The following is a 26,272-nucleotide window of genomic DNA, read 5'->3' as shown; positions in this document are numbered from 1 at the left end:
GTTTCCAAAAGCCCATCATCAGCTGTACAAGCGCTTCATGCCAGGCTGCATCGGCCTCATACTCCAGCAACTGTAAATCAGCACTTACAAAAGAATTAGGGAGCAGCATTGCTCCCCGGGGAGCTGAAGCTGCGTGGCTGTGGGGAGCAGGGCACCCTCCCCACCTGGCTGCAGCGTGCCAGCTCTGGCTGGGCTCGTCCCCGTTTACCTCCCTGGCCCTCACCATCTCTCATGATTTGAAGGCATCTGCAAAGGGCTTGTTTGCTTTGTGACAAAACCAACAGCCACCAAAGGCAGCCCCTCATTAGCAGTCCAGGTACGTGCCTGGGGAAGCGTCAGGTGGATTAAAATTGTTTTAATATCATAATATTAGAAACTTCAATTTGGCCTCAAAATGCTCATCTTCTAAACCCTGCCAGGGCTTTGGTGCATTAAACATTGATGAAGCTACCGGCAGATCAAAGTTTTGGGTTTAACACTCAAACTGCTTTGCGGGAGCACCAGCTGCCCCCTGCCCCCGCCACAGCCCGCCGGGGCGAGAAGGACCACAGCATCACTGCCCACCCCCCACCACAGCTGTGGGGCTGGTGGGGCACGGACCATGCCATGGGGCTGGCCACTGGTCTCTTCTCCCTGTGCCAAGCCATGCAGCACATGGTTTGCTGTTCTCCGTGGCAGGAGCGGTGTGTGTCGGCAAAGCAGGGCCTGGGATTAAAAATAAAAACCCACCCAGTGATGGTTGCGTGGGCCGTGTTTGCAGCCAGGGCTGGCCGGGCTGCGGGGGATCTGTGCCGCGCACGGCATCGACACGGAGAGGCGAAGCCATCTGGGCTTTCGCGGAGACGGGGAGGGGGTTATTAAACAAAGAGCTGGTTGGGGTTTTTTTATTATTTTTCTTTTATTTTTAACACACTCAAGAGCCGTCTGGCAGCCAGCACAGAGCTGCTCGGTGCTGGTGCCAATGCCATCTGCCTGCTGCAGGGCTGGCTGCCCCCACCACCCAGCCCTTCCCCAGGAGCTGGACCCCGAGCTGGGGGGCTGCAGGGTGGGTCTCAGCCCCTCGCCTAAGGGCCCCCCTCTGTGCCGTGCCCAGCTGCGGGCGCTGCCCCAGGCCCAGGTTTCCCTGCTTGGGGGATGATCAGCCCAGCCCCCATGGGGGTATTTAGGGATGGGAAAGGGCAGCAGGGTGGTCCCTGGCGCTGGGGGCTGTGTGTGGCTGGGGCGAGTGTCCTGGAGGGTGCAGCATGGGGGGGGGGGAGTAGCAGGATATGATGGGATGGGCGCTGGGGAGCTTTCCCACCGCTCTCGGTGGCTCCCCGGCGCGCAAGGTTGCCGGTGTTGGCGGTGGACCGGAGATTCCCCCCTCCCCCAGCCTTCAACTCTCAGCATTTTCCGGCGCCGCACTCGGAGAGTTACGGCGCCGTGTAGTTGCGGGGGGGGGGGAGTGACAGGGAGGAGCCCCCTTCCCGGCCGCGGGATTGGCGGGCGCCGCGCTCGGAGCATTACGGCGGGGAGGGCCCCCCCGGCCCCGGGATTGGCGGGCGCCGCACTCGGAGCGTTGCGGCGCGGCCGTGCCCGCAGCGGAGCTGTCCGCGGTGCTGACCGCCGCCGGCCATGGGCTCGCCGCCGCCCGCCCTGCTGCTGCCGCTCCTCGCCGCGCTGCTCCGCGCACCGGCCCACGGTAAGCGCCGGCCCCGCGCCGACACCCCCGGTCACCCCCCACCCCACCCCCCCGCACATACACACCAACCACCCTCGGTACCGCTAGCCCCAACCCCGCTTCGTCGCCGCCAAACTTTGCCAACTTGCGCTCGCCCCCGGTGCGGCGGGGGCATCCCCCCCGGTGAAGCGAGAATCGCGCCCCCTTCCCCGTTACCCCCCCTCCCCCCGCCCTAGTGGCGCGAGGAGCGGGAGCTGCCGGGGGCGCGCAGAGCGGTTTGCAGCCGGGCTGGTGCAACGCCGCCCCCGGCGGGCTCCGGTGACAGCCCCTCTGCCGGTATTACCGGCGCTGGGGGCGGGGGGTACTGCTGCACCGGGGGCTGGGCAGGCACGGCGTCGCCCGATGGGACCCGCTGCCCCGGCCGCCGAGCCCTTGGAGCCACCCCCGGCTGGCTATGGCTGGTGGTGGGCTGCGAGCCAGTGTCTTGGTGTGGTCCCCCCCGCGGAGGTGGGGGCATTGGGCTCTTCCCCCCTGCGCTGGCTGGCTTGGGGTGAGCCCCCCGGCTCCGGGGAGGGTGTGGAGGAGATACGGGGGCGGTGGGTGTTGGTCCTTCCCAAGGAGAGCAGCCAACACCCAGCTCAGCTCCTTAGCTCTGCCACCCATGGGGCATGGGCTGCCTCGACGCCTTGCTGCTCTGCTGCCCCAAAAACCAGGATGGGGAACCTGCCGGGGTTTGGGGCACCCCAATCCATCGCAGCCATGACAATGGTGGGCAGCATGCCCAGGGCGAGGGGTGGGCAGGGCTGCGGCCCCGCTGGCTCCAGCGGGATGCGGGCAGCGGGACGCAGGCTGCCCGCTCGGCGCAGCCAAGCTGCAGGCAGCAGCCGTGCAGGGAGTTACATAAACTCCCCATCTGGCAGCCGAGCCCAGCCGGGGACAGGCGCCGTGGCCCTGTGCCCGCTGCTATTCCTGTCTCGTTCTGCCGCCTGGGGCTGCTGCCACAGCCCTCTTGTTTGGGAGGGGTCTATAGGGAGACTCTCTGCAGGGCAGCAAGTGGGGCAAGACCATGGCACCCCCATCTCCTGCCCTGCCAAGGGGTGTTGAGGCTGGAGGGGGGGGGGAGGGTCCCTGTTCTGGGAGCAAGGCCCTGGGCAGGGCAGGCTTCCCCCAAGGGAGGCTGGTGCTTACCGTTGTCAGTTTAATGATTTCTAATGAGCAATTACCTCTAGTCAGTCCCCTAATTTCTGAATATCAATAAAGTTAATTAAACTCTGCATGTGTATTTCCCAGAGTGTTAGAGGTAGGGATGCCCTGGCAGGTGCCAAGCTCTTCCCAGGGCTGGGAGCTGTGGGGTCCCATCCACCCTGTCCCCCCCATGTGCTGAGAGCTGTCCATGGCTCACCCACCCACTCCTGGTCCCCCATCAGGTAGGGCTCCCAGCCCAGCACCCCCATTTTCATGTAACAGTGTCACCATGGCCTTGACTTGGCATCAATGGGCCTGTGCATGGTAGGGATGTGTCATGGGTCTGGGGGGACATGGGCATGAGGGTCTTGGAACCCTCACCCAGGCTGAGGGGATTGGCAATGCCCCTGGGTGGTGGCAGTGCAGGGCTGATCCTGTCTCTCCTGCCACCCTGTGTGGTGACCTGCAGGTCTGTCCCAGCCACGGGGCTGCACCAGCCCCCGATGCGCACAGGGGTGGGTTTGTCCCAGCAGAAAGCAGGGCCTGGACCCCACGGTACTGGTGCAACTGAGGGGGACGGTGCTGGGCATGGCTCCACGCACCATACCCCCTCTCCCCAGCTCCCCAAAGTCATGGCAGGCCTGGCTTTTTGTGGGGGATCACCTTTGCCAGGCTGAAGGCAGCTCCTTGTAATTTGGGGTCGTGGCAGCCTGAGGTAGCTGGGAGCAGTGTGTGCTGTGGCAGGGAGCACAGGGTCTGGTGGTGCCCCCGTAAGCAGCGCCACACCATCCAGCATCAGCTGGCTGCACCGTGCCCATGGGGGACGGTGCATCTTGGGGACATGACATCTCTGGGGATGTGGGTGCTGCTCAGGGTCTCTCTGCGAGCAGGGGCTGAGGAAGGAAGCAGGCATCTGTTACAGTAATTAATGGCATGTGTGCTCATCCCCTGCGTGCCTCGGAGGAGTTCATCACCGCCACGCTGCCGTGCCGCCAGGCCAGGATTATCTGGATAATGCTCTTAAGCTAGAGGATGGGAGGGCAGGGCTGCCCTGTGGGGATGCAGGGCGCAGGCTGGGCCACTGCCCCCACCGTCCCCCTGGTCACTGCAGAACTGGCTGCCGTTTAGTGTCAGTGGGGACCAATTTGGCGTGCGGTGTTGTGCTGGGCAGGGCCACCAGCCCCAGGCTTTGTGCAGCCACCAGGCAGAGCCAGAGCAGCAGGAACACAGGGGGGAAATGGGGTGCAAAGGAGCCTGGGCAAGAGCCCAACAAGGGCACCCCCAGGCATGGTGTGGAGCAGTGGGGGGGCACCTGCCCCATGCTGGTGGTTGGACCCCCAGACTGGCACGGGGCTCCCCAGGGCTGTGTCTCCCTGTGTGCAGCCCTGTGCCGGGGTGGGGGCTGCCCCCGGGCTGCCAGGCCCCCCACAAGCACAGGCAGGCCCCAGGGGAGGCCGATGAAGTTGTGTCTCCAGCGGCTCTGGCGGGAGAGGATAATTTCACCTCCAATCAATTCTTTAAATGTGCACAATTGAAAGATTGCCTTTGAAAGCTGCCTATAACCAGGGAGGTAATGGATTCCCTCCAGTTGTAGGCAGCAGCTCGGGAACGGCAGCACCCCTTCCTCCGGCAGCATCCCTTCCTCCAGCTGCCAGGGAGACAGGGCCAACCAGGGCACCAGCACCTCTCCTGCCACAGGCATCCTTGGGTGGGCAAAGGGGCTGTCTGGGCCTGCCGGAGGCAGCTGGGGTGTTTCCATCTGCCTGGCTTGCCCTGCACTAAGACCCAGCACCACTCGTCATGTCATCCGAGGTGTCGGAGGGTCCCCCTGGATGAGGTTGGGGATGCGCTTGATCCTCAGCCTGTGGGAGAAGTGGCAGGAGCCAGCCTGCATGTTCACCATGCCAGCAGGGATTATTACATATATAATTTAAATGCAGTAACGAGCTGTGCTGAAGGGATCAAATATTAATCAGCCACAATAGCGCTGCTGTGACCCTGCGAAAATAGAGAGAGGTGCTTGAAATGCCAGTTCAGTCGGCGCTGGGCGATGTGTGGGGGCGATGCCCAGGCAGAACAGGTTCCAGTGGTCCCCAGCTGCCATGGGGGATGGCAACAGGCGGTGGGATGTGGCTGTAGCATCAGCCCTTGGTGCCTTCCAGAACTGGATGGTTCGTCCTACACGAAGAGCAGTGACAGGGCAGGGTGTGGGGGTTGTTGGCGAGGGGATGCTCACATTGAATTCCCAGGGGAGCAAAGGCAGGTGCTGGGGGCAGGTGGGATGCTGGCTGTGGTGGGAGCAGACAGTGATGCTCCTTGCTTCCCACCCACTGGGAGGGAATGGTGTCTGCGGGGAGGATGACATGGCTGAGCAGCCCAACACAGAGCCCGACAAGCAGCTCTCGCTTGCCTCCCGCAACCAGATTTCAATTACTGTCACCGGCAGCGGGCGGAGGGAAGGGGAGCTGGGAGGGCAGCATGGCTCCTGTCTCCCTGCCTGCCTCCTGCCCCAACCTGGGCAGGCCCGCCCAGCACCCAGAGGTGTCCCATGGGCTGGGTACCCCCTCTTCTACCATGGGTGTGCCAGGGGGGTGAGCTGTGCTGCTTCGTGGTAGAGACCAGAGCTGGCACAGACCCCCATGGGGGCTGGCACCCTCGCTGTGGGCACCCCAGGGTGGCACAGAGTGGGTGTTACCTGGAAGTGGGGGCTCTGTCACAGGTGATCCTGAGGCAGGTCGTGGTGGTGGGGGTTGATTTGGGAGCTGCCAGCACAGGGAGGGGGGACACTGCACCACATGACTCCAGCGTTTGGGTCCGAAATAGCAGCAGACATGCAATTTATCACCGCCGCCGCTCAGGGAAATTGCTGTACAAATGCATTAGCTCCGCAGGGAGAGCCGGGGAAGTGGGATTACACGGGCCATGGGCGGTGAGGAGGGGACAGGGGCACTGCTGGCACCCCGCGGCACCCACTGGGTGGGAAGGGAGGAAAATCCCAGGGATGGGCAGCCCAGCACCCACTGGGCTCTGCCCTCGTGCCCCTGCGGTGTCGGTGGTGCTCGGGGCTTGGCGTTTGGTGTGTCAGCCGGGGCTCAGCCACCGCTGCCGTGATGCTCCAGGGAACCGGTTGCGGTGACATGTGACATGTGTCAGCGGGTAAATGACTGTTCAATTCAAGGAGAATCGCAAAACATACAAGGTCAAATGCTTCCCCGCCAGCGCCACCATGAATATTAAAGCTGAGCTCCTCCGGTCGCTGCCAGGGTTGGTGGCTGCACTTGCCAGCAGTGTCCCCAGGCACCGGGGCAGCCCCTTGGGTGCCCCCCACCCCAGCTGCTCTGGCAGCCTCAGCTTGGCCGTGGGCTCCTGGGCTCGCTGGCGGTGCTGGGGTGGAGGTGGCCATGGGGCGGCAGAACGTGGATGCCAGCAGAGGTGGCAATGAGGTGCCAGCTGGTACCAGTGGGGTGTGTGGCTCACCATTTGGCTGCGTGGCAGTGGTGTCGGCTGGGTGACGCAGGGAGCAGGCTGCACAGCCCTGCCTGCACCCACCCACCCCTGCCTGCACCCTCACGCTGTCTGTGTGCACCTGCCTGCGCCCACCCACCCACTTCTGCTCGCACCTACCTGCCCACTCACTGCCTGCGCCCACCCTGCCCTGCCTGCACTCTTACACCACCCACCCGTGCCTGCCTGCATCCTGACACTGCCTGTCCTCTCATACTGCCTACACCTGCCCACCCACAGCCTGTGCCCACCCTCATTCCCTGCCTGCGCAGGGGACAGAGATGGGGATCTGGCATCAACCAGGCACGTCCCCCCTCCTGCACCCGCTGCAGGGGCTGGGGGCGCTGGGGGCACTGAGGGCCATGGATAGGCATGTGTGGCACTGGCTGCCTGACAGCTCATTCATCACAGCTGCTGGCTCTGGCCGCGGGGGCAAAGCCAGATTGGATTTTAAATTGGAAAATAAACCTGGACTCCTGCGAGCCCCAACCCCTGTCCCTGCGACGCACCAGGGACTCAGCAGCCTGCACCTCCCGCCTGGCCAGGCTGTGGCCAGACGGGAAACTGAGGCACAGAGCACTGCTGTGCCACGGGGTTGCGATGCTCCCGGGGCAGCCGGGGGCCCTGCTCCATCACCTCCACCGAGCTGGGCGCTGTTATTGCTTTCTCGGTGGGCAGCATCGATCGGTGCTCCCTGGGCAGCCGCGTCCCGCCTTATTTATTTATTTGCGACAGCAGGCGGCATTGATTCCTGCCGGGGGGCCAGCCACACGCCGCAGCCGGATTAGTCTCCGGCATCTCCCTGGCTCCCATTAATAGACTCCCGCCCAGCAAAACCAATGTGAAGGATTAGGACCCTGGCCCAGTGCGGCCGTGAGCACGTGCCACGCATGCTGAGGGGCCCCAACAGGCACCCAGCTAATGGGGACTCGAAAGTCCCTTTGCAGGGGTCTGTGCCCACCCTGAGCCCTGGGTGGTCCCTGCTAGGTGCCAGGGCCTGGAGGGCTGGGTGTTGGGTAGCAGAGTTCCCTGTCACCAACCCTTGATGACCCTGGGGACGTGGGAGGGATACAGCTGAAGCACTGGAGATAAGCTGCTTAGAGATGTCTGTGGTAGGTGGAGGCTGTAAACCTGTGGTGCTTGAGGGGCGTAGGTGGCAACATCTGGGCACAGGTGGCAACATCTGGGCACCCAACTGCCTTCCCACAGTGCCCTGAGCACCCTGCAACCCCCAAGGGCCAAGAGCATCCCTAGTCCTTGAGCATCCCTTGGCACCGGGAGCATCTTGTGGTACCCAGAGCATCTTCCAGTGCCAGGGGGATCCTGCGGTACCCAGAGCATCCCCCAGTGCCAGAGGGATCCTGTGGTACCCAGAGCATGCCCTGGTACTGGGAGCATCCCGTAGTACCCAGAACATCTCTCAGTGCCAGGGGCATCCCGTGGTCCCCAGAACAACATGCAGAGCCCAGGGCAGTGCCTAGTGCCTAGGTACTACCCAGCCCAGGGTGCTACAGCATCCACATGGGACCTGCTGTAGGAGCCTTGCTGTGGGGTCTGACTCCACCTGGCAACCCCGACGGGGACTGCTGTGCTCCCCAGCACCCCAAGCAGCCGAGATGCCAGGGGCAGGGAGGTGCAGGGGGCTGGGGTGGGCATCTCTGCTTCAGCCTTTGCTGCAGCTGCGGCAGCGCAGGGCCCAACCCCGAGCACTAATCTGCTATTAAAGCCTAAAAGAGATTTTGGCGCCCTTCAGTATAAACTCATTAACTTTTATGTTCTAATAAATGGATCCTATTAAAAAATAATTCTGGCCTTGCTGGGGGGCAAGTGAACCTTTCGGAGTTGGTGCGGCCAGGTGCTTGCCTGCTCACCTTGCCACTGTGCCCAGGGCATTATCACTGTCCCGGGATGGCAGGGAAGCGGTGGGGACACAGGGTGGGTGGCGGGGTGCTGGGGATGCCTGCCAGCACCCAGCAGCTCCCCTCCACCACTGCTCACCCAAGTTAATGTCTCTTAATAGTCCCTTAAAAGCAGCAGTCGCAGAGTAATTAATCTTCGCGGGGCCCTGCCCTGCTACGGATTGGTATAATTACCTGGTAATTGGCAGTATCATGTCATCAGCGCCTGTGCACGGTGGTGAGACATGCCCACGCGCTGCTGTGGCCTCACATCTTGCATCAGGCCACAGAGGGATGCTGGGTGCTGCGATGGCATCCTTGCCACCATGGCATCCCCCCTGCTGTGGCACAGCAGGGCTGGGGAGCTGTGCCCCCCGGGAGAGAGGATTGCGCAGTGCTGGATCCAGTGGGAAGAGATGCTGGGTGGCTCATTAGGGCTGATTATTTTTTTTTTTCCTTTTTAGATCTGAAGGCTGTAAATGGCTGGGCTGGGCACAGCAGGGATTTGCTCAGGGATTAATGCACATGAGGGCCACGGGGCTGTGGTGGGAGGGGGGGCCTTGGGGCTGCGAGTTGGAGGTGTGGAGCATCAGTGGGGAGGGGGCCCACAGCAGACTGGCATTGCCTGGGGATGACCTGGCTGGTGGGTGGGTGGAGAGAAGCTGAGCTCTCACAGAACTCATTGCACTGGTGGCCTGGAGCAGGGCCCCAATGTTCAGGCTCCAGTGGTGCCCCCCGTGCAGCCAGTCACGGCAGACATGGCAATCACCTGCATGTCTGCACCACAGGGATGTGGGCTCCCGGGGGACCCTTGGCATGGGACAGCCACCTCTATAGAGAGGGACAAGCTGTGACCAGGGACACCCAACCCCAGGGCTGGTGCCACCAGGGCTGCATCACGGGAGGGATGGGCACCCCTTAATGTGGCACAAGCTGCAGCTGTACATTAATTAGCCAGGGCTTAATTGCCAGGGCTGCCCTGTGAAGGGTATCCTGGGGCGAGATGTGGCAGGGTCTCATTGCATGGGGTCGCTGCAGTTGTTTGCCACCCTGGTTTTGGTGCAGTATTGTTGTGCAGGGAAGCATTAGTCCTCAAGGCGTCACCGGCCTGTGGTGAAGTGTTGGTCTATGGTGAAGCGTTGGACTCCGGTGCAGCATCAGTCCCTAGCGCAGCACAGGTCTGTGGCACTGCACCAGCATTGCTCCCCAGTGTGGTACCAGTCCCCAGAGCTGCATCTGTACCTGGCACAGCATCAGTCCATGTCCAGAGGCTGGTCCTGGGTGCCACATCAGGCACAGCATTGGTGTGTGATGAAGCATCGGTTCCCCAGTGCTGCATCAGTGAACGATACAGCATCCGCCCATGGTGCATCGCCGGTCCAGAATGAAGCATCAGGCCCTGGTGCAGCATCAGTCTATGATGCAGCATTGGTCCATGGGTCCCCAGCACTCCATGCTCTCTCTTCCCCCCAGGCTTCAATGGGCTGGCAAGGAAGGCTGGGGAGAGCGCTGAGGCCGAGGGGGAGCCGACGGCACTGCCCACACCGGCGGAGCGGGAGGCGGAGGCTCGCTTCGTGAGCACAGCACCCACGCTGAAGCTCCTCAACCACCACCCGCTGCTGGAGGACCTGCTGCACGAAGCCTTCCTGAAGAAGGACTACCTGGGCCAGGCACCATTCCTGCCTGCTGGCCCTGGCCCCCTCCTGCCTGCCAGCGCCCTCGAGCCAGCCCCTGGCCCCCCAGCCCCCGAGCCCCCACCACGCACCCCCGCCCTGCCCAGGGCTGCCTTCCCCACTGACCCGCTGACCACCCCGGCAGGGCGCCCGGGGCTGTGGGGGGAGGCGTGGGGGGCTGTGCCAGGTGCTGACCCTTCATGGTCCCCCGCCGGGGTGCTGGAGTCAGGTCCTGCATCTTCCAGCCGGGCACCTGCCACCCCTAGCACATCCCTGGGACCCCGCGCTGGGACCACCATGGTCCCCGGGGATGAGGAGGGGACCACCACCACCTCCACCATCACCACCACCACCGTCACCACACTGCAGGGTCCAGGTGAGCGCTGGGCAGGGAGCTAGGGGGAGCTGGGGTGACACAGGGCTGAGCTGGGATCTCCTCTGTCACCAGTCCCCTGCAACCGGACGCTGGCAGGCCCTGAGGGCTGGCTGGTGTCCCCGGAGCTGGCCGGTGTCCCCTACGATGGCAGCCTGGACTGTACCTACACCGTCACCGTCTACCCTGGCTATGGTGTGGAGCTCAAGGTGAGCCAGGGACTCTGTGTGGAGCGGGGTGCCAAGTGCCCGCAGGGAAGCTGTGGGGCTGTGCGAGGTGCAGCAAACACACGGTCTTGTCCCTGTCCTTGTCACTGTCCCCATGTCACCAAGCCAGCAGAGCTGGCTCAGGGCATCACCTGCCCTCAGGCCCTGGGGCAGGGATGCAGGTGCATGGGCTGGTGGGATGCCTCAGGATACCCTGTGTCCCCCGGCTGCCATGGCTGGCACCCACAGCAGAAGCAGCGACGCAGGACATAATTAATGAAGCACCAACGGAGGTGCAAGCAATGCCAGCGGGTGCAACGCGGTGGGGCAGAGCCAGGAAAACGCAGCACCCATCTGCCAGGAACAGCAGCTGGCGCCACTCCTACGGTGCTGAGGCCACGTGCTGGTCCCATCAGTGGCACATGGCCGTGTGCCCCTCCCTCCCCCACTGCCCAGCCCACCCCCTCAGCCACCGCAGGGCCATGCACGGCTCCGGTGGTGAGCCAGCAGCACCGGCTCTGTGGTCAGCCCCCACTCCTCCAGCTCACACAGCAGCGCTCACTGGTGCCGCTGCTCATCGCTACAGCATTGCTTAATTAACATCATTAATAGCAAATTGCTCCAGAGGGCTGTGGCGCACGCCTGGCTGGCGGCAGGGTTGTTGGCGTGGGCCCGGCTGTGCCGTGACACTTCAGCGGAGCCACCGGCTGGGTCCTGCTGCTCCTGGCGTGGCGGGATGATTTATGGTGCTGGTAACCACGTTTGAAAGGCGCTGTCCTGCGCAGACAGGCTTCAGTGCGCTATCGACCGTGGGCAAGCTGCCGGGGAGCCAGCTCCCAGCCGCGTGCCAGGGCAGTGCCGGGGCGGTGACACCTGGCCATACCCCGCAGGTACACAACATCAGCCTGGTGGAGGGGGAGACGCTGACGGTGGAGAGCGCGGGGGGCCTGGAGCCCACCCTCCTGGCCAATGAGTCCTTCCTGCTGCGGGGCCAGGTCATCCGCAGCCCTGCCAACCTCCTCACCCTCCGCTTCCAGAGCCCCCGGCCCCCCAGCCCCGGCTCCTACCGCTTCCACTACCAAGGTACGGGGCAGCACCCAGCGCTGGCATGGACCCCCTGGTACCCCCCAGGGCTCCCAGCACGGCGCTAATTTGCAGCGTGGCCATGCATGGGGGCCACGCCGCTGGCCAGTTAAGTGGGCACAGACCCGGCAGAGAACATCAGCAGAGAGCTAATTGGTGTGAGCAATCATGGGCTCATTTAGCATCATTACTGGCAGCCATCAGCACCGCGTCACCCAGCCCTGCAGCACCCAGGGGGCTGGGGAGGCAGGTTCTGGGTGAGGGGTGGGCTGGGGTCCTGGTGGGGGGTCTGGTTCCCTGTCTGCCCCCGGTAACACCACCACCTGCCCCCAGCCTACCTGCTGAGCTGCCCCTTCCCGGCACGGCCGGCTTTCGGGGAGGTCTCTGTCAGCAGCCTGCACCCCGGCGGGGATGCCCGCTTCCGCTGCACTGCCGGCTACCAGCTGCAAGGTGCCCACCGGCTCACCTGCCGCAATGCCACCCGGCCCTTCTGGAGCGCCCGTGAGCCCCTCTGCCTCGGTAAGCACCGGCACCGGGAGGATGTGGCACGGCATGGCCAGCTGCTGATGGTCCCTCTCCCACAGCGGCGTGTGGCGGGGTGGTCCGGAATGCCACGGTGGGACGCATCGTCTCGCCCGGCTTCCCTGGGAACTACAGCAACAACCTGACATGCCACTGGCTGCTGGAGGCGCCTGCCAGCCACCGCCTGCACCTCCACTTCGAGAAGGTCTCGCTGGCAGAGGATGATGACAGGTTTGGCCCCATGGCGGGGCAGGATTGAGGGGGTGGGTGCACCCTGGGGCAGCCCCAGACCGGACACAGGGCTGTGTTCAAGGATGGGTGCCGTTGGCCTTGCCTATGGATGGGTGCCATGGGTCATATTCAAGTATAGGTGCTGTTGGCCATGTTCAAGGATGGGAGCCATTGGCCATGCCCAAGTGTGAGCACTGTTGGCCATTGGCTATGGTCAAGGATAGGTGCTGTTGGCCATGTTCAAAGAACATACCATTGGCCAAGCCCAAGGGTGGGTGCCATTCATCATGCCCAAGGATGGGTGCCATTTGTTATGCCCAAGGATGGGTGCTGTTGGCCATGGCTGAGGCTGGGTGCTACCATCCATGCCCAAGGATGGGTGCTGTTGGCCATGGCCAGCACAGCACCCTGCCCCTGCTATGCATTGGCAGGCTCATTATCCGCAACGGCAACAACGTGGAGGCACCGCCGGTGTACGACTCCTACGAGGTGGAGTACCTGCCCATTGAGGGGCTGCTCAGCACCGGGCGCCACTTCTTTGTGGAGCTCACCACCGACAGCAGCGGGGCCGCTGCAGGCATGGCACTGCGCTATGAGGGTATGGGGCCGGGGCGTAGGGGGGCACCCAGGCAGCCCCATGCCCGCCTGGCCCCTGCAGACCTTCGCCCCTGTGCCCGCAGCCTTTGAGCAGGGACATTGCTACGAGCCCTTTGTCAAGTATGGGAACTTCACGGCCAGCGACCCCCGGTACCCCGTGGGCACCACAGTGGAGTTCAGCTGCGACCCTGGCTACACGCTGGAGCAGGGCTCCACCGTCATCGAGTGCGTCGACCCCAGTGACCCACAGTGGAACGAGACGGAGCCAGCGTGTCGCGGTGGGCACCAGGACTGGGGGGCCGGGAGGGCTGGAGCTGGGGGTTCAGTAGGTGCCAGAGCTGGGGGGTGCTGTGGGTGCTGGAGCTGGGTGTTGCTGTGGGTGCTGGGGATGGGGCATGAAGGATGTTGGAGCCACTGTGCCATGGTGCGTGCTGGAGCCAGGGGACATGGTGGGAGCTGGAGCCAACAGGGGTTGGATGGAGTTGGGATGCTGAAGTGGGTGCTGGAGCTGGGGGTTGCTGTGAGTGTTGGAGACAGGGATGGGCTACAATGGATGCTGGAGCCACCATGCCACGGTGTGTGTTTGAGCTGGAGTCAGTGGAGGGGAGGGCACTGAAGCTGGGGGCTGCAGTGGGTGCTGGGCACTGGGTGGTGGGTGCTGTGCCGGGTGCCCCCACGGCGATGCCAAGCCCGGCGTGCATCCGCAGCGGTGTGCAGTGGGGAGCTGACGGACACGGCCGGTGTGGTGCTGTCACCCAACTGGCCAGAGGCATACGGCAAGGGCCAGGACTGCATCTGGGGGCTGCACGTGGAGGAGGACAAGCGCATCATGCTGGATGTCCGCGTGTGAGTGCGGGGACAGCCACGGGGGATGGGGACAGGGGAATGGGGGGGGGGGGGGGGGGCACGCAACCAACATCCTCACGGCCCCGCTGCCCCAGGCTGCGGCTGGGGATGGGGGACGTGCTGACCTTCTACGATGGGGACGACCTGACAGCCCGCATCCTGGGCCAGTACACGGGCACCCGCGGCCGTTTCAAGCTCTACGCCTCCACTGCCGATGTCACCGTCCAGTTCCAGTCTGACCCTGGCACCGGTGCCTTTGGCTACCAGCAGGGCTTTGTCATCCATTTCTCCGGTGAGCCCCACGGTGGGATGGCATCATTGGTGTCCCCGGTGTCTCTGCCACCCTGCTCACACCACCATCCCCACAGAGGTCCCCCGTAACGACACCTGCCCTGAGCTGCCAGACATTGCCAACGGCTGGAAGACATCCTCGCAGCCGGAGCTGCTCCATGGCACCGTGGTCACCTACCATTGCTACCCTGGCTTCCAACTGGCTGGCACCGACCTCCTGATGTGCCACTGGGACCTGACGTGGAGCGGTGACCTGCCCACCTGCGAGCGGGGTGAGTGGTGCCCGCTGGCAATCCCCCTGCCCTGCGGCATGTCCCCAGCAGCCACCATCACCACCGGTCCCTCCCACCCACAGTGACCTCCTGCCGGGACCCCGGGGATGCTGAGCACAGCCGCAGGGTGGTCTCCAGCCCTAAATTCCCAGTGGGAGCCACTGTGCAGTATGTCTGCGACAAGGGCTACATCCTGGCGGGTGCTGGGACCCTCACCTGCCACGACCGCGCTGCGGGGGGACCCAAGTGGAGTGACCGTCTCCCCAAGTGCATCCGTGAGTCAGGTACCCCTTCCCAGGCATGTCCCCCTAAAAGCCAGTGGTGGGTGCTGATGCCACCGTTCCCTCGACCTGCAGCGGAGACCTACGAGCCCTGCCACAACCCCGGCGTGCCGGCGGGCGGGCGGCAGAGCCCCGAGTGGCGGCTGTACCCGGCCGGAGCCACCTTGCGCTTCTCCTGCACTGCTGGCCGGGCACTGCTGGGCGAGGGCAGCCTGCGCTGCCTGCCCGGGCACCCCTCGCGCTGGAGCGGCTCACCTCCTATCTGCAAGGCGGGTGAGAGGATCCCCCCCCACCCCAGCACCCCACCAGCACTGCTCGACACCCCACTTCTCACTGCTGATGCCGGCTTCTTTCTTCCACCCCCTTCCAGCTTCCTACGATGAGTTTTACAGCAACCGCAACCTGGATGGTAAGGGCAAGGGTTTGCAGGGGCGACCTGGGGTGCTGGGGTGCCGGTGGGCACCCAGGGGTGCAGCCCATGTGGGGTGACCCCTCAGTGAGCCCCCAACTGTCCCGGGTAGCTGTGGCCAAGGCCGTGCCCTCGGGGACGGGGCTGGAGGGCACCAACGTCGCCATCGCTGTCTTCCTGCCCATACTGGTGGTGGCCCTGCTCATCGGAGGCATTTACCTCTACTTCTCCAAGTGAGTGGCTGAGTGACCCCCATCACCTCACAGGGTCCCCACGGACCCCCAGCTTCCCGCCCCAACTGCCCTCTCCCCACAGGCTCCAGGGGAAGCCAGCCCTGCAGCTGCCCCTCGCTGGCTCCCACCCCTATGACCATATCACCGTGGAGTCGGCATTCGACAACCCCACCTACGAGACAGGAGTAAGTACTGGCCACTGTGCCCCCCCAGCTGTGGCCCAGGGACCCTGCGTGGCACAGGCCATGTGGGCCAGGGGCTGCACATGGGGTGGGACATGTGTGGGATGGGGTTGCGCATCCCCAGGACCATGCATTAGCTAGGACATCCATCCAGGGACCACACATGGGATGGAATACCCATCCAGAGACCACTCACATGATGGACATCCATCCAGGGAGCACGCACAGGATGGAACATGCAACCAGAGATTGCACATGGGATGGGACATCCATCCAGGGACCGTTTGTGGGATGGGACATCCACGCAGGGGCCACATCACACACAGGATGAGACATGCAACCAGAGACCACACATGGGATGGGACATCCATCCAGGGACCACACACAGGATGGGACACGCATCCAGAGACCACACATCAGCTGGGGCATCCATCCTAGGAACGATGCATTATATAGGACATGCATCCAGGGGCCACACACAGGATACGACATTTATCCAGGGACCACAACATCAGCTGGGACAGCCATCTAGGGACCACGCATGGGGTGGAATATCCATTCAGGGACTGTTCACAGGATGGACAACCATCCAGGGACCACTCACCATCTGCAACACCCATCCAGGGACCACACATGGGGCAGGACACCCACCAAGGGACCACACATGGGGTGGGACACCCACCCAAGGACCACACATGGGCCCAGGGCCCTGTGGGGTGGGAGATGCCCGGTCCCTGTCCCAGGCACCCCGTGGCACCGCCGAGTGTCCAACCCCTCGCAGTCTGTTTTCTTTGCAGGACACGAGGGAGTATGAGGTGTCCATCTAGGCGTGGGCAGCGTGGAGCTGGGCGCTGCAGCCACCCCACCCGGGCCTCCCCGGGCCCACCGGCACCCCCGTGCCCGCCGGCCCCCCGCCACGGCCCGGGCCCACCTCTCCCAGGGAGGTTCAAACCAAGCGCTCGGTGGGAGCAACCCGGGCACCAGCCACCCCCCCGCCACCCCTAACCCACCTGGACCCCGGTGGGGTCGGTCTGAGCCCCGCTGCCCCCCTGCCCTGGACTCCTGGGGTGCTGAGCCGTCGGGGGTCCCCAGGCCTCATCCTGCCCCCTGGCCCCGTGACGGAGGTGGGGACCCAGGCAGGGGGAGCGGGGCTGTGGGGACCCCCAGCTGAGGACAGGGCTCCCCGGGGCTGCAGCGGGGAGGGGGCAGCGGGATACCCTGCAAAGCCCCCTTGGGGGGGGGTGTCCTTGTGTGGCTATGGGGGTGCCCCCTACCCTTCACCCACCCCCAGCACAGGGTCTGCCCCCCCGCACCCCCGTGTCTCCCACTGCTGCCACGCAGGCACGTGTGTCCCCCCCGTGCCCCGAGCATGCTGTGCGCCCCCGGCCCCCCCCGGCTTGCTTCACCCTCCCTGGGGTGCCCCCCCCCCGGCCACCGGCCCGGTGCCCCAGCAGGGTGCCAGCTCGGGGTGACGGCGGGCGGCAGCGGGCATGGCTCTGCCCCCCGCCCGGGCTGATGGGCCCGGTCCCGGCCCCAGCCGCCCCCCCCCCGGCCTGGAGCGGGCACCCCCCTCCATCTTTTGGTTGTTTCATTAATAAAAACTGGTGTTTTAGAAGAAGCGGTGGTGTCTTCCTCAGCAGGGCGGGGCAGCCCGGAGAGGGGTGCGCTGCCCCCGCCCCCGGTGGCCGTGGAGCCCCCCAACAGCACCCCTGTGCCATTCCCCCCTCCCGCGGGGGGCAGTACCGCTTTAAGAGGCGTGGCCTCCGCGGAGGTGACGTCACGAGCAGGACCCCCCCCGCCCCGGCGCACCGCTCGCCGCGCGCCCCCTGCCGGCGGGCGGGCCTCACCGCCCCGCCCTGCGTGGTGACGTCACCAGCGCCCGCGCTTCCCCCCCCACCGGCCTCCCGCGGCCCCGGAACGTGACGGCAGCCACGCGCCTGCGCGCCGCCCTCCTTCGCCTCGCCCCTCTCGCGCCCCGGCGCGCCTGCGCGGGAAAGGGGCGGGGCCAGGCGGGAGCGGGGAGGGCGGGGCTAGCCGCGCCTGCGCGGTATCGCCGGCTGCGCCCGCCCCCTCCCCCCCCCTCCCCTCCCCGCCGCGCCAGGGCCGCGAGCGCGAGGCGGCGCGGGGCCGCGCCTGCGCGCCGTGGGGAGCGTGCGCGGGGGGGGGGCGGTGTGTGTGTGTGTGTGCCGGCGGCGGGGCGCGGCCTGCGCATGCGCGGGCGGCGCGGCGGCGGCGGGGCCCTGAGCGTCGGCGCAGGCGGTGTGTGGTGCGTGCGCGGCGGCGGCGGGCGCGGGGCCGCGCCGCCCCCTCCCTCCCCCCTTGCGCGGCATGGCAGCGGGCGCGGGGCTCCCCGCAGCCGCCCCCGGGCCCGGCTGGAGGAGGAGGGCGACAGGCAAGGCGCAGCGGCCCGTGGGCTAGGCCCCGCCGCCGCCCCCTCCTCGCCGCGGAGCCGCCGCCGCTGAGGGGCCGCCCCCCCCCCCCGCACACACAGACACACACGCACACACCCCACCCCCCCCGCTTCGCTCCCTCTCGCCGGGGGGGGCTCTCGGGGCCGCTGCCGGGCTGGATGAATGTGGGAGAAGATGGAGACCAAGACGATCGTCTACGACCTGGACACCTCCGGGGGGCTCATGGAGGTGAGGCCGGGCCGCGGGGGGGGGGAGGCCTGACCGGGGAGGCCACGGGGCTGCAAAATGGCGAGGGACCCCCCCGGAGCCCCGTGGCCATACAAGGAAGCGCGGAGGGACGGCGGCGGCTCGCCCAATCCCCGGGAGAGGCCCTCCCGGACACGGGGCCGGCGGGCGGGGCGGGCCGGGCCCCCCCCCCGGCCGGGCCGGGGCCGCTGTCCCCAGGGCGGGCGGCTGGGAGCAGGGCGCCGGGGTCAGGGTCTGTCGCAGCCCCTCAGAGCCCTCTGTCTGTCTGTGCCTGTGCAGCAAATCCAAGCCCTCCTGGCTCCCCCCAAGAGCGAAGATGGGGAAAAGAAGAGCAGGAGGCCCGAGAAGGAGCCCAGGCGAAGTGGCAGGGCCACTAACCACGATAGCTGCGATAGTTGCAAGGAAGGAGGGGATCTGCTGTGCTGCGACCACTGCCCCGCCGCTTTCCACCTCCAGTGCTGGTAAGGCTCGGCGCTGCCTCCCTCCGCGTCTGCACCTTCCCTCCAGCGCCTCCCGCCTCCCGTTAGCTCCCTGCCTTACCCGGGCAGGGGGGGGACGTGGGGCCGGGCGGAGCAGGCAGGAACAAAAAGGAGGTACAGATTCCATTGGGGTCCATCTCCCCCCCACACACACCTCCGCCCGAGGCTAATCCACACGGCCGAGGTGAAAAGACCCCCCTCGCTGCTTTCTCTGGGGGGTGGGCATCCGCCACCCGCCTTTCTTTTTGTGCTGAGCAGCGGCCGAGAGGAGGAGCGAGGCCGCTGGCTGCCTGCGCGGCCTGGCTGCCTTGGTGCTGCCCCTGCCCGGCCTTCCACCCCACCCCCACCCCCGAGCAGATAACTTCCCCTCCTCACCCCTCTCCAGGGGGGTGTTGCTTGCCGGGAGGGGGCGGGGGGGGGGGAGGCTCAGGAGGGTCCTGGCCAGAGCAGGGGGAAGCGGTGGTAGCGTCTCCGCACCAGGCCTGACGTTCCCAGCGCTTCCGTGCTGCTGCAGCTGCTGGGAATAATGGAGGTTGCTGTCTCTGTGTCTCCGTGCCTCACTGTTTACAATATGGCGACCTTCCTTTAAATTATATTTTTATTCTCAGCGCCATTTTGGCTGCATATATGACTTCCAAACCCTTGCAGCGCTCCCCCAGTATCTCAAACGTGAAAATACCTTCCCTGTGGAAATCCAGGCCTCTAGACTTTAAAATTGGCTGGGTTTATTTCTTTCCCTCCTTTTTTTCCTTCCTCCTGACTCTTCAGATCTGCTTGTCTCGTCCGTGGCGGTGACTGCCGTGAACTGGGGGCAGTCAGGTCCTATTGCTGAGAGTTGTGTGGCTTTGTTGATGAAGGCAGATCTCTCTGCATGCAAATCTGGGTGTCTTGTGGGAGTCGAGGTGCATGTGGAGGCGGTGGCAAAGCTCTAGTCGGTAGAGGCTGCAGTGGGGAAGGACTCTGGCTGCCTTCCCTTGCAGCTTCCTCCGCTGTCTGCACAAAGCGACCCGCCAAAGGCACCTGAACTTTCTGCCCCGAAGTTTTTGCCTTTCTGCACCGGGAGCCCAGATGCATCTGAGGCTGCCTTACCCGAATCTCCCCTTCAACAGTTGACGCAGGCGGGCGGTTTGTGTTAAATTAGCGCAGCCAGAGTGGATAATGGAGGAGGGAGTGGGGCAAGTCAAACAGCTGGAGCTCGGGCGTACAGAGTATTCTTCCTTAGGGGAGATTTTTTAAGCACATTCCTTTCTCTCTTTCATGCTTTGGAGCTTTGTTTGCCACCCTGTTACAGCTGTCTCCTCTTTGCTTTTTTTTTCCTGTTGTTTTTTTCTTTCTTCTTTTGCTTGGTGGTTATACTGTGTTTGTATGCTAATTGCAGGTCTCTGAACACTTATTAAACTGATTGCTGATACCAGGAAAACTGACTGTGCGGTCACAGTTCTGTAGGGAGTGTCCCGTTAGCAGCGTGTAGCCAGACGAACCCGACAATGCTGTAGTGTGCAGCCATGACATCATTCCTCCTGCCCTGAGGAAGTGCTACTGGTGGTAGTGCAGATCTTCTAATATTTATTAGGAGGACACTAATTACTAGGGTGTTTTTTTTTTGTCCAGCTTTCCTGATGGGCTTTAATTTAAGGGTGTTGGTTATTTTTTTTCTTCCGTTGGGCATAGTTGCTTAAAACTTGGCACTTGCCTTCAGATGCTGCCAAACACATCCTGAGTCTTCTCTTAGTGAGACTGGAGCAATGGTTAGAACTTCACGTTTTGAGATGGAAGAGCTGTGACTAATGCTAGAGAGTTTCCTTGTTGACTCTGAATCCTAGTTAAACCTATCCATAAATGAGACTGCTTTGTGCATGGCTAGATTTGGCTAAATTTCATGGCTTTTAGTTTGGCAAGTTTATTGTAGTTAGTGGGTGGGAAACTCATGTAAATCAGATACCTGTAAAGCTTTGGCTGTACTTAAGTTAGTTAGCTAACTAATCACCCCTCAAAACAGAAATGGAAGGGGCTGTTGAGATTGCACTTTCTCATTTCATTTGTTGCCTTCCTTGCGGTGTGTCTCAGGTGATGGTTTTGACAGTAGCCTAGACCCTGCTGCAGGAGGTGGCATGGTCTGGAGCAGCACAGAGCGCACACTGCTGGATAAGCTTTGCCTAAAGACCTCCGGCTTGGGTCCAATTCTGCTTCCCTGCTCGTGGACCTCTGTCTGTTGCTCAGCCAAGGCCTTCAGGTGAACCTGTCTCGAAGGGATGCTCAGGTTTTGTTTTCATGTTTTGTTTCCTTTACCTTCTGATCTTGCTTAAAGTAAACTTCCATTCTGGATATAAACTTAGGCATACAGGCAGCACTTGCAACTTCCTTTCTACCTCCCTTTTTTAAATTTAAAGAATAGCAGCTGTAATGCAGTGCTCATTTTAAGTCATTTGAATAGCAGTTTAAATATTCTGCTGAGGCATACTAGCTCAATTGTGTTGACAGCTTACCTGTTCTTTAAATATTTATTGTCAGTTTTAGTACCAGGTTGCATTTAATATCAATATAGAGAAAAAAAACCACACCACACACACACACACCCCCCCCAAAAAAAAGAGCAGCTCTTAATTGGTCTGGAGTTTGTAATGAGTTGGTGAAAGCTGTATAGGAGAAGCCATATCATAAAAGAAAATGAATGGCAAGGGTGTGATCAGCCCAAGTCACACAGTAGGCTGGAGACAAACCCAGGAGTTAACCCAGCTTAGTGGCCCATAAACTGGTTTTGTTTCTTCCTGTGCAGAGAAGGCTCTTCTGTATAGTGTTGTTTAAATCTGTCGTGAGAAAGCTGGCTTCGTTAGGTAAGTCTGCGGTTCTCAAACTTCAGCAGTTTGCTTAACTTCAATCTAGTACCTCAACCTGTTGTCTTCTGCAGAAAACAGAAGGTGCTCGGTGGCCGGAACCCCCAAAACTTTCCAAGGCTGGTAGTATTACACATCTCTGACGGTAAATAACAGGCTTTGATGATACACTGTAGAACGACTGCTCTCCTGAATTAATGTGGGTGGAAGTGGCTTCCCAATTCATCTGTCAGGGTGTCAGCTCTTCTCACAACTCCGTTTCAGAATCACTAGTTCAGCGTAAAACTCCTACAGGTACTCTCAAAAGAGTCTGTGGACCAGGAGGATTACCAGCCTGGCTGCAGACAAACTGGCTTGGTGGGAGGGATACAGGAAAGTACAAAATCCCTACCAGATACTTAGTTTCAACATACTTGGGTTAATATCATAGTCAGGTGACTGTCTTCAGGTTTGAATTCACAGAGATATTTTTTTCTGTCCTTAATCATTCTTGAAAAATGGAACATAGGACTTGTAGCTCATAAGTCTGCTTTTGGTTATGTTGTTTGCCCATAATCTGCTGCTTTGGGTAATGGTGCAGCATGAATTTTTGTTCTGCCTTAACCCAGGCCCTTGGGAATGGTATACGCTCCTTTACATGATTGAAAACCAATTTTCCTGTACTACTTCTGTTCTTCCCCGTTTATATCCTCCTTCTGGCTATGTGATTGTTCGAATTCCCTGTATTTTCATGAGCTCGTGGTAAACTTGATTCATGTTGAAGTCGGTTTGCAAAGTGACTGATGTTGCAAATTCATTACGGCATCGCTGAAGGATTAGAAAGATCCCTGGGAGAGGAAAGTTTAGTTAACAAGTTGGGGGAGGGGAGTGACAACAGGAGGGAGAACTAACACAGAACAGTTTTGTGTTTGTTTTTTCTTCTTCTTTTTTTTTTTTTTTTTTTTTTAAAAAAAGTCTCACTACCCGAGTTTCTGGTTGGAGGAGCCCAAAATCACTAACCTCGCTGAATGCTGCTGTTCAAGTCCCTCTTATAAATCGCATGCTGCTGGCTGTGAAGCACTGCTAGCATGGCAAAGTGACCCGAGTTGCCTAAAAGCTGACCGGCTGCCCATTACGGTAAAACAGACAGTACCAGTTTTGTGTCACTTCCCAGCAAAAAGCCTTCCCTTAGCTGCTGGCTCACCCCACAGCTGTGCTGGGAGAGGTATGCTGCTGCATCCATACCGGGGCCTGCTAGCTCCATCAAACTTTTTGCAACGCTTGCCTCTTCGTGTTTATATTTGGAGCATTTGGCTTCATTTCCCCTCCGATTTGGCAGTCTTCACCAAAGTGCTGTTGTCGAAGAACTGAAGTAACAGAGCTGCAAAGAGAAGTAGACTAAGCTAAACTAGCCTGAATTTTGCATATTTTCTATGAGTCACATCAGTTAAGTGCTTTGCAGAAAGAATGGAAAAAAGTTGTTTGACTGGTAGGACATCAATAACTCTTTCCCCACCTTATTCAGGTCTGAAATGCCCTGCTTTATCTTGGCATTTGTACCAGCTTTGGGTTTTTTTTATATAAATACCCTTTCTGTGTGAGGGGAGGGAAGCATCAGCCTGTCTATTGTCTTAGCTAATCCTTCCCTTAATGCAAATCTTTCGCTGCTTGGAGGTTTCAGGTGAAACTGAATGGTCTGAAGCATCTGCTGCTGCAAGGGGTGGCAGGATGCCAAAACAGGTGCCCGAGAGGCTAACTTCAGCCTAACGGTGAACTACAGAGGAGCAGGGTTTCAGTACATCGAATTACATGTGTCACTGGCATTTCTGACAGTTTCAAAAAAGGTTGTAGTTTAGCTGCAGAAAGTTTTTATTTTAAGGCTTTCTGGTTTGGTTGGGTTTTTTTTTTACATCACATGACTGGCAAAAATCTAATTTATGTAACTGCATTTTGAAAATCAGTCAGCTGTTCAGTTCCAAACATTAATGTAAATATATCTATCTTAAGACATTGTTTTAACAATGTTGTTTCAAGTATATACTTTATAAAAAACAAAAAAGCCCTACTTTTGTTTTTATATATCTTTGATTCTGATATTTTAGTAGCATTGGGGCCAGCCTACTCTTGATTCTAAACCAGAATTGCACTGGCTTGGTTTCTCAGTACAGAAGGTCACACTGCGCATGTGTCTGCAGATGTGGTAACATGACCAGTCTTGGCAGTTCTGTTCAGCAAAGTTGTACCAATGAGATCTTTTGCTCTTCTCACTCTATCCTAAATCTCTTGATGCAAAGGCAGATAAGGTCAGCCTAAATCTACCAACTGAAGCTGAGGGCACCAGAAAACCATTCACAGTAAGAATTTAATGAACTAATCTTATTCTGGGACTTGTAAACCACAATTCTCACCTGTGTGTGCATGTTCTGCTCATGTTAAACCAAGTGCGAGCAGATTTTGCAGTGTGGGTAAGAGTTGGGCATTCAGATCAAGCTGTGGATCACTGCTGCTCTTCTCAACATCAGTGACATCGGCGTGCAGTGGTAGGAGCAAGGCATTAGGGTTCTGACAACGTCAAGGAGGGGGTTGTTTAACTGCCTAACTTATGTTTTGTTTTCAGACACAGCTGATGTATGGACTGACATTCTGTCAAACACCCGTGATGATCGGAAGCTGTTTAAAAGGGCACGGTGCAAGACTACTAATAACAAAAGTTCTCTGATGTTTTGTCCCTTTGCTTGAGAATGTGCCAGTTTTTTGTTGACTGGGCTGGGACTGGTGGAATGGAGAAGTCTTTTTTTTTTTTTTTTTTTGGGTGCTGCTGCGGGGTCCATTTTTGAGTTGACTCCAAGTTCAGTAGGATGCAGTGGCTTGCTTCCTAGGTGGGGTTCCCGGCTTTGTTCATGCTGCTGCAGAGCTGGTCTTTCCTGGTATGTCAGACCTGCAGGCGTGACTCAACGGGAGCCTTTCAAATGTGGAAAGGTCTTCCCAGAGGAATTCCAGCTCCTCCAGGCATTTGCAAAGGAAATTCTTAATTGGATTAGATTCATAATACGAATCTGCTAATGACTTACTGTTATAGAGATCTTAGTACTGTCTTGTAAATATATTCACCTTCATTTAGCTTGCCCCGTGTCTTTTTATCACATACAAGCTCAGTGTTAAGATTGTATACAACTGCCTGCAGATCTTATAGTTTGGATCGGGAGGACTACTGTGTTTATTACACAAAATGGTATAATGCTCATAATTCTCCTCTCTCTCTCTCTCTCTCCGTCCATTTCTTCGTGTTGCTTTAGGTGTGGGTAGTAAAAGGATAGCAGTAATGATTAGCATGTGTAACGTCCAGCTGTATTTCTCTTACAGTGGGTGTGAAGGAGATGTCGGGTGGGGAGTGCCCCCATACTGTTGACAGCAACAGAACTGTGTATTTATAATAATTACAGAGTCAGGACCAAACATGCATGGGGTTTTTTTTTCCCTGAAACTGACCTTTTTGACTTGGGTTGTAGGTGCTGTTGTGATGGTATGAGGAACACCTGCATGGAGGGCAGGGCTCCTGGCTGTTTCCCTGTGTAGGACAGTCTGAGTCAATTCGAGATTTCGGTCATAGCATCGATACTGAAACAGTTTCTCTACATAGTAAAGGCACTAACATCAATTCATCTGTTTATTGACCCACTCAAATGGATGTTAAACTGTTCCTGTTGCTAGACTGACTCACTGGTATGTGTTGGGTTCTTGAGTTTTTCCTGTGCTCTGGAGCCCTTATTAATCCTTGAGTCGGTACCAAACAGCAGGAATCCGCTGTGAAGAAAGGGAGCCGTTGCTTCCAGAGTAGGAAAGAGGTGTATCTTCCTGAAAGCAAGTGTTGCAAAGCCTGAATGTTTAGGGAGTGCTGCCTGTTGCAATATGAATCACATGTGAGAAGGATGTACCTGGTTTTGTTTGTTTTCTAAACCAGTTAGGAAGTAAGCTTGGACTTGTGAAAATGCTAATGTATCTGAGAATATAATCTGGCTTTCTTGTAGGGTTACAAAGTACTGGATTTGAAAGAAGTGAGTGTAAGCAAAAAGCATCTTGCCACGTCAGGTTACTGGCTAAACTTGTGATTTTTGTGACACAGTCAGATTGTCGGAGCTGGCTTTTTTCTTCTTACAGTAATCGATTTATGCTGCCTCCAACTCCACCACTTGCTAGATGTCTGCCCAGCTTCCTTGAAGGAATGCTGCAGTATCTGGTAACTCTGTAAGCCGAGTAAAAATTGTGTTGTATCTTCCCTTTAGTAAAGGGGTTGACAGATACCAGTTGTAATGCAGTTACATACCTTTTTAGGGTATGGAGTAAATGCTCCCTATAGCCAAAAAGAAAGAAAAAATAATTCTGTAAATCATTCTTCCAGTTGCCATATCAGATCTCGAGTACAAAAGGCAAAGAGCATCTCAGCCAGCTGGGGGAAATCTAGTGCCTGAACCTGACTCTAACCTATTTCTGCTGACGTCTGCTCTGCACGAGTCACTTGAAGTAAACTAGATGGAGCTGGAGATTACTGACTTTGAACCCTGCAGAAAGCAGTGGCCTGAGGATGCAATTTAGCAGGCTGAAAACCCCATGCTGAATTTCTGGCAAGCAGTAGTGATTGGTGTGAAACACCTACCTGTACAGCCGCTGACTTGAGGCAAGGCATCCTGTGAACTTCACAGTGATCTCTTGTCTAGAATAGCAACAGGAGCAGGATATGAAGGTGATCCGGAAAAAAGCAGAACATAATGTATACAATGCTTTAAGGGGGGTTTTGGGTGGATATTTCTATTGCTGCTCTTTTCTGTCTCTTCCCAGTGTTCTTGGGAAAGCCTAGTCCACGTGTAGATGTCAGAATT

The 26,272-nt window shown here is 59.5% G+C and overlaps 2 protein-coding genes across 6 annotated transcripts in view; both read left to right on the top strand.

Annotated features, from left to right (window-relative positions):
• Window positions 1-1,509: 1,509 nt before the first annotated feature.
• Window positions 1,510-17,061, top strand: SEZ6 (seizure related 6 homolog). Of its 4 annotated transcripts, none has more exons than XM_040616445.1 (17): window positions 1,510-1,681; window positions 9,721-10,290; window positions 10,369-10,502; window positions 11,390-11,582; window positions 11,916-12,101; window positions 12,167-12,335; window positions 12,767-12,933; window positions 13,016-13,210; window positions 13,640-13,778; window positions 13,874-14,070; window positions 14,147-14,341; window positions 14,425-14,616; window positions 14,698-14,895; window positions 14,993-15,031; window positions 15,144-15,264; window positions 15,347-15,449; window positions 15,601-16,221. In XM_040616445.1, exons 1-17 carry the CDS (start codon window positions 1,615-1,617, stop codon window positions 15,775-15,777), a joined length of 3,042 nt encoding a protein of 1,013 aa, XP_040472379.1. In that variant the 5' UTR covers window positions 1,510-1,614; the 3' UTR covers window positions 15,778-16,221. The 4 variants fall into 4 exon arrangements, with proteins under 4 accessions (XP_040472379.1, XP_040472369.1, XP_040472395.1 ...); XM_040616435.1 differs by having other exon boundaries at window positions 9,721-10,296; XM_040616461.1 differs by lacking the exon at window positions 15,601-16,221 and adding an exon at window positions 16,244-17,061 and having other exon boundaries at window positions 1,511-1,681; window positions 9,721-10,296.
• A 621-nt stretch (window positions 17,062-17,682) lies between these two features.
• PHF12 (PHD finger protein 12) overlaps window positions 17,683-26,272 on the top strand; it is a 32,987-nt gene continuing 24,397 nt past the window's right edge. Inside the window, exons 1-2 of one of the 2 annotated variants that reach the window (XM_040616398.1) lie at window positions 17,683-18,085; window positions 18,383-18,564. In XM_040616398.1, coding sequence (XP_040472332.1) covers window positions 18,020-18,085; window positions 18,383-18,564 — 248 coding nt within the window. In that variant the 5' untranslated portion in view covers window positions 17,683-18,019. Of the gene's footprint in view, window positions 18,086-18,382; window positions 18,565-20,649; window positions 20,843-26,272 lie in introns of those variants that run through there. The other variant, XM_040616406.1, reaches the window with a different exon arrangement.

The sequence above is a fragment of the Falco naumanni genome, chromosome 1 (assembly GCF_017639655.2).
Source record: "Falco naumanni isolate bFalNau1 chromosome 1, bFalNau1.pat, whole genome shotgun sequence".
Lineage (NCBI taxonomy): Eukaryota > Metazoa > Chordata > Aves > Falconiformes > Falconidae > Falco > Falco naumanni.
This window is presented reverse-complemented; position numbering and strand designations above follow the sequence as displayed.

What these genes read in the sequence shown, in the direction of transcription:
- SEZ6 (XM_040616435.1), top strand. Translation starts at nt 1,615, where the DNA reads ATGGGCTCGCCGCCGCCCGCCCTGCTGCTGCCGCTCCTCGCCGCGCTG. An exon ending in GCTATGGTGTGGAGCTCAAG is followed by an intron (nt 10,503 to 11,389) that starts GTGAGCCAGGGA and finishes CATACCCCGCAG; the next exon opens with GTACACAACATCAGCCTGGT. An exon ending in CCTGCCCACCTGCGAGCGGG is followed by an intron (nt 14,342 to 14,424) that starts GTGAGTGGTGCC and finishes TCCCACCCACAG; the next exon opens with TGACCTCCTGCCGGGACCCC.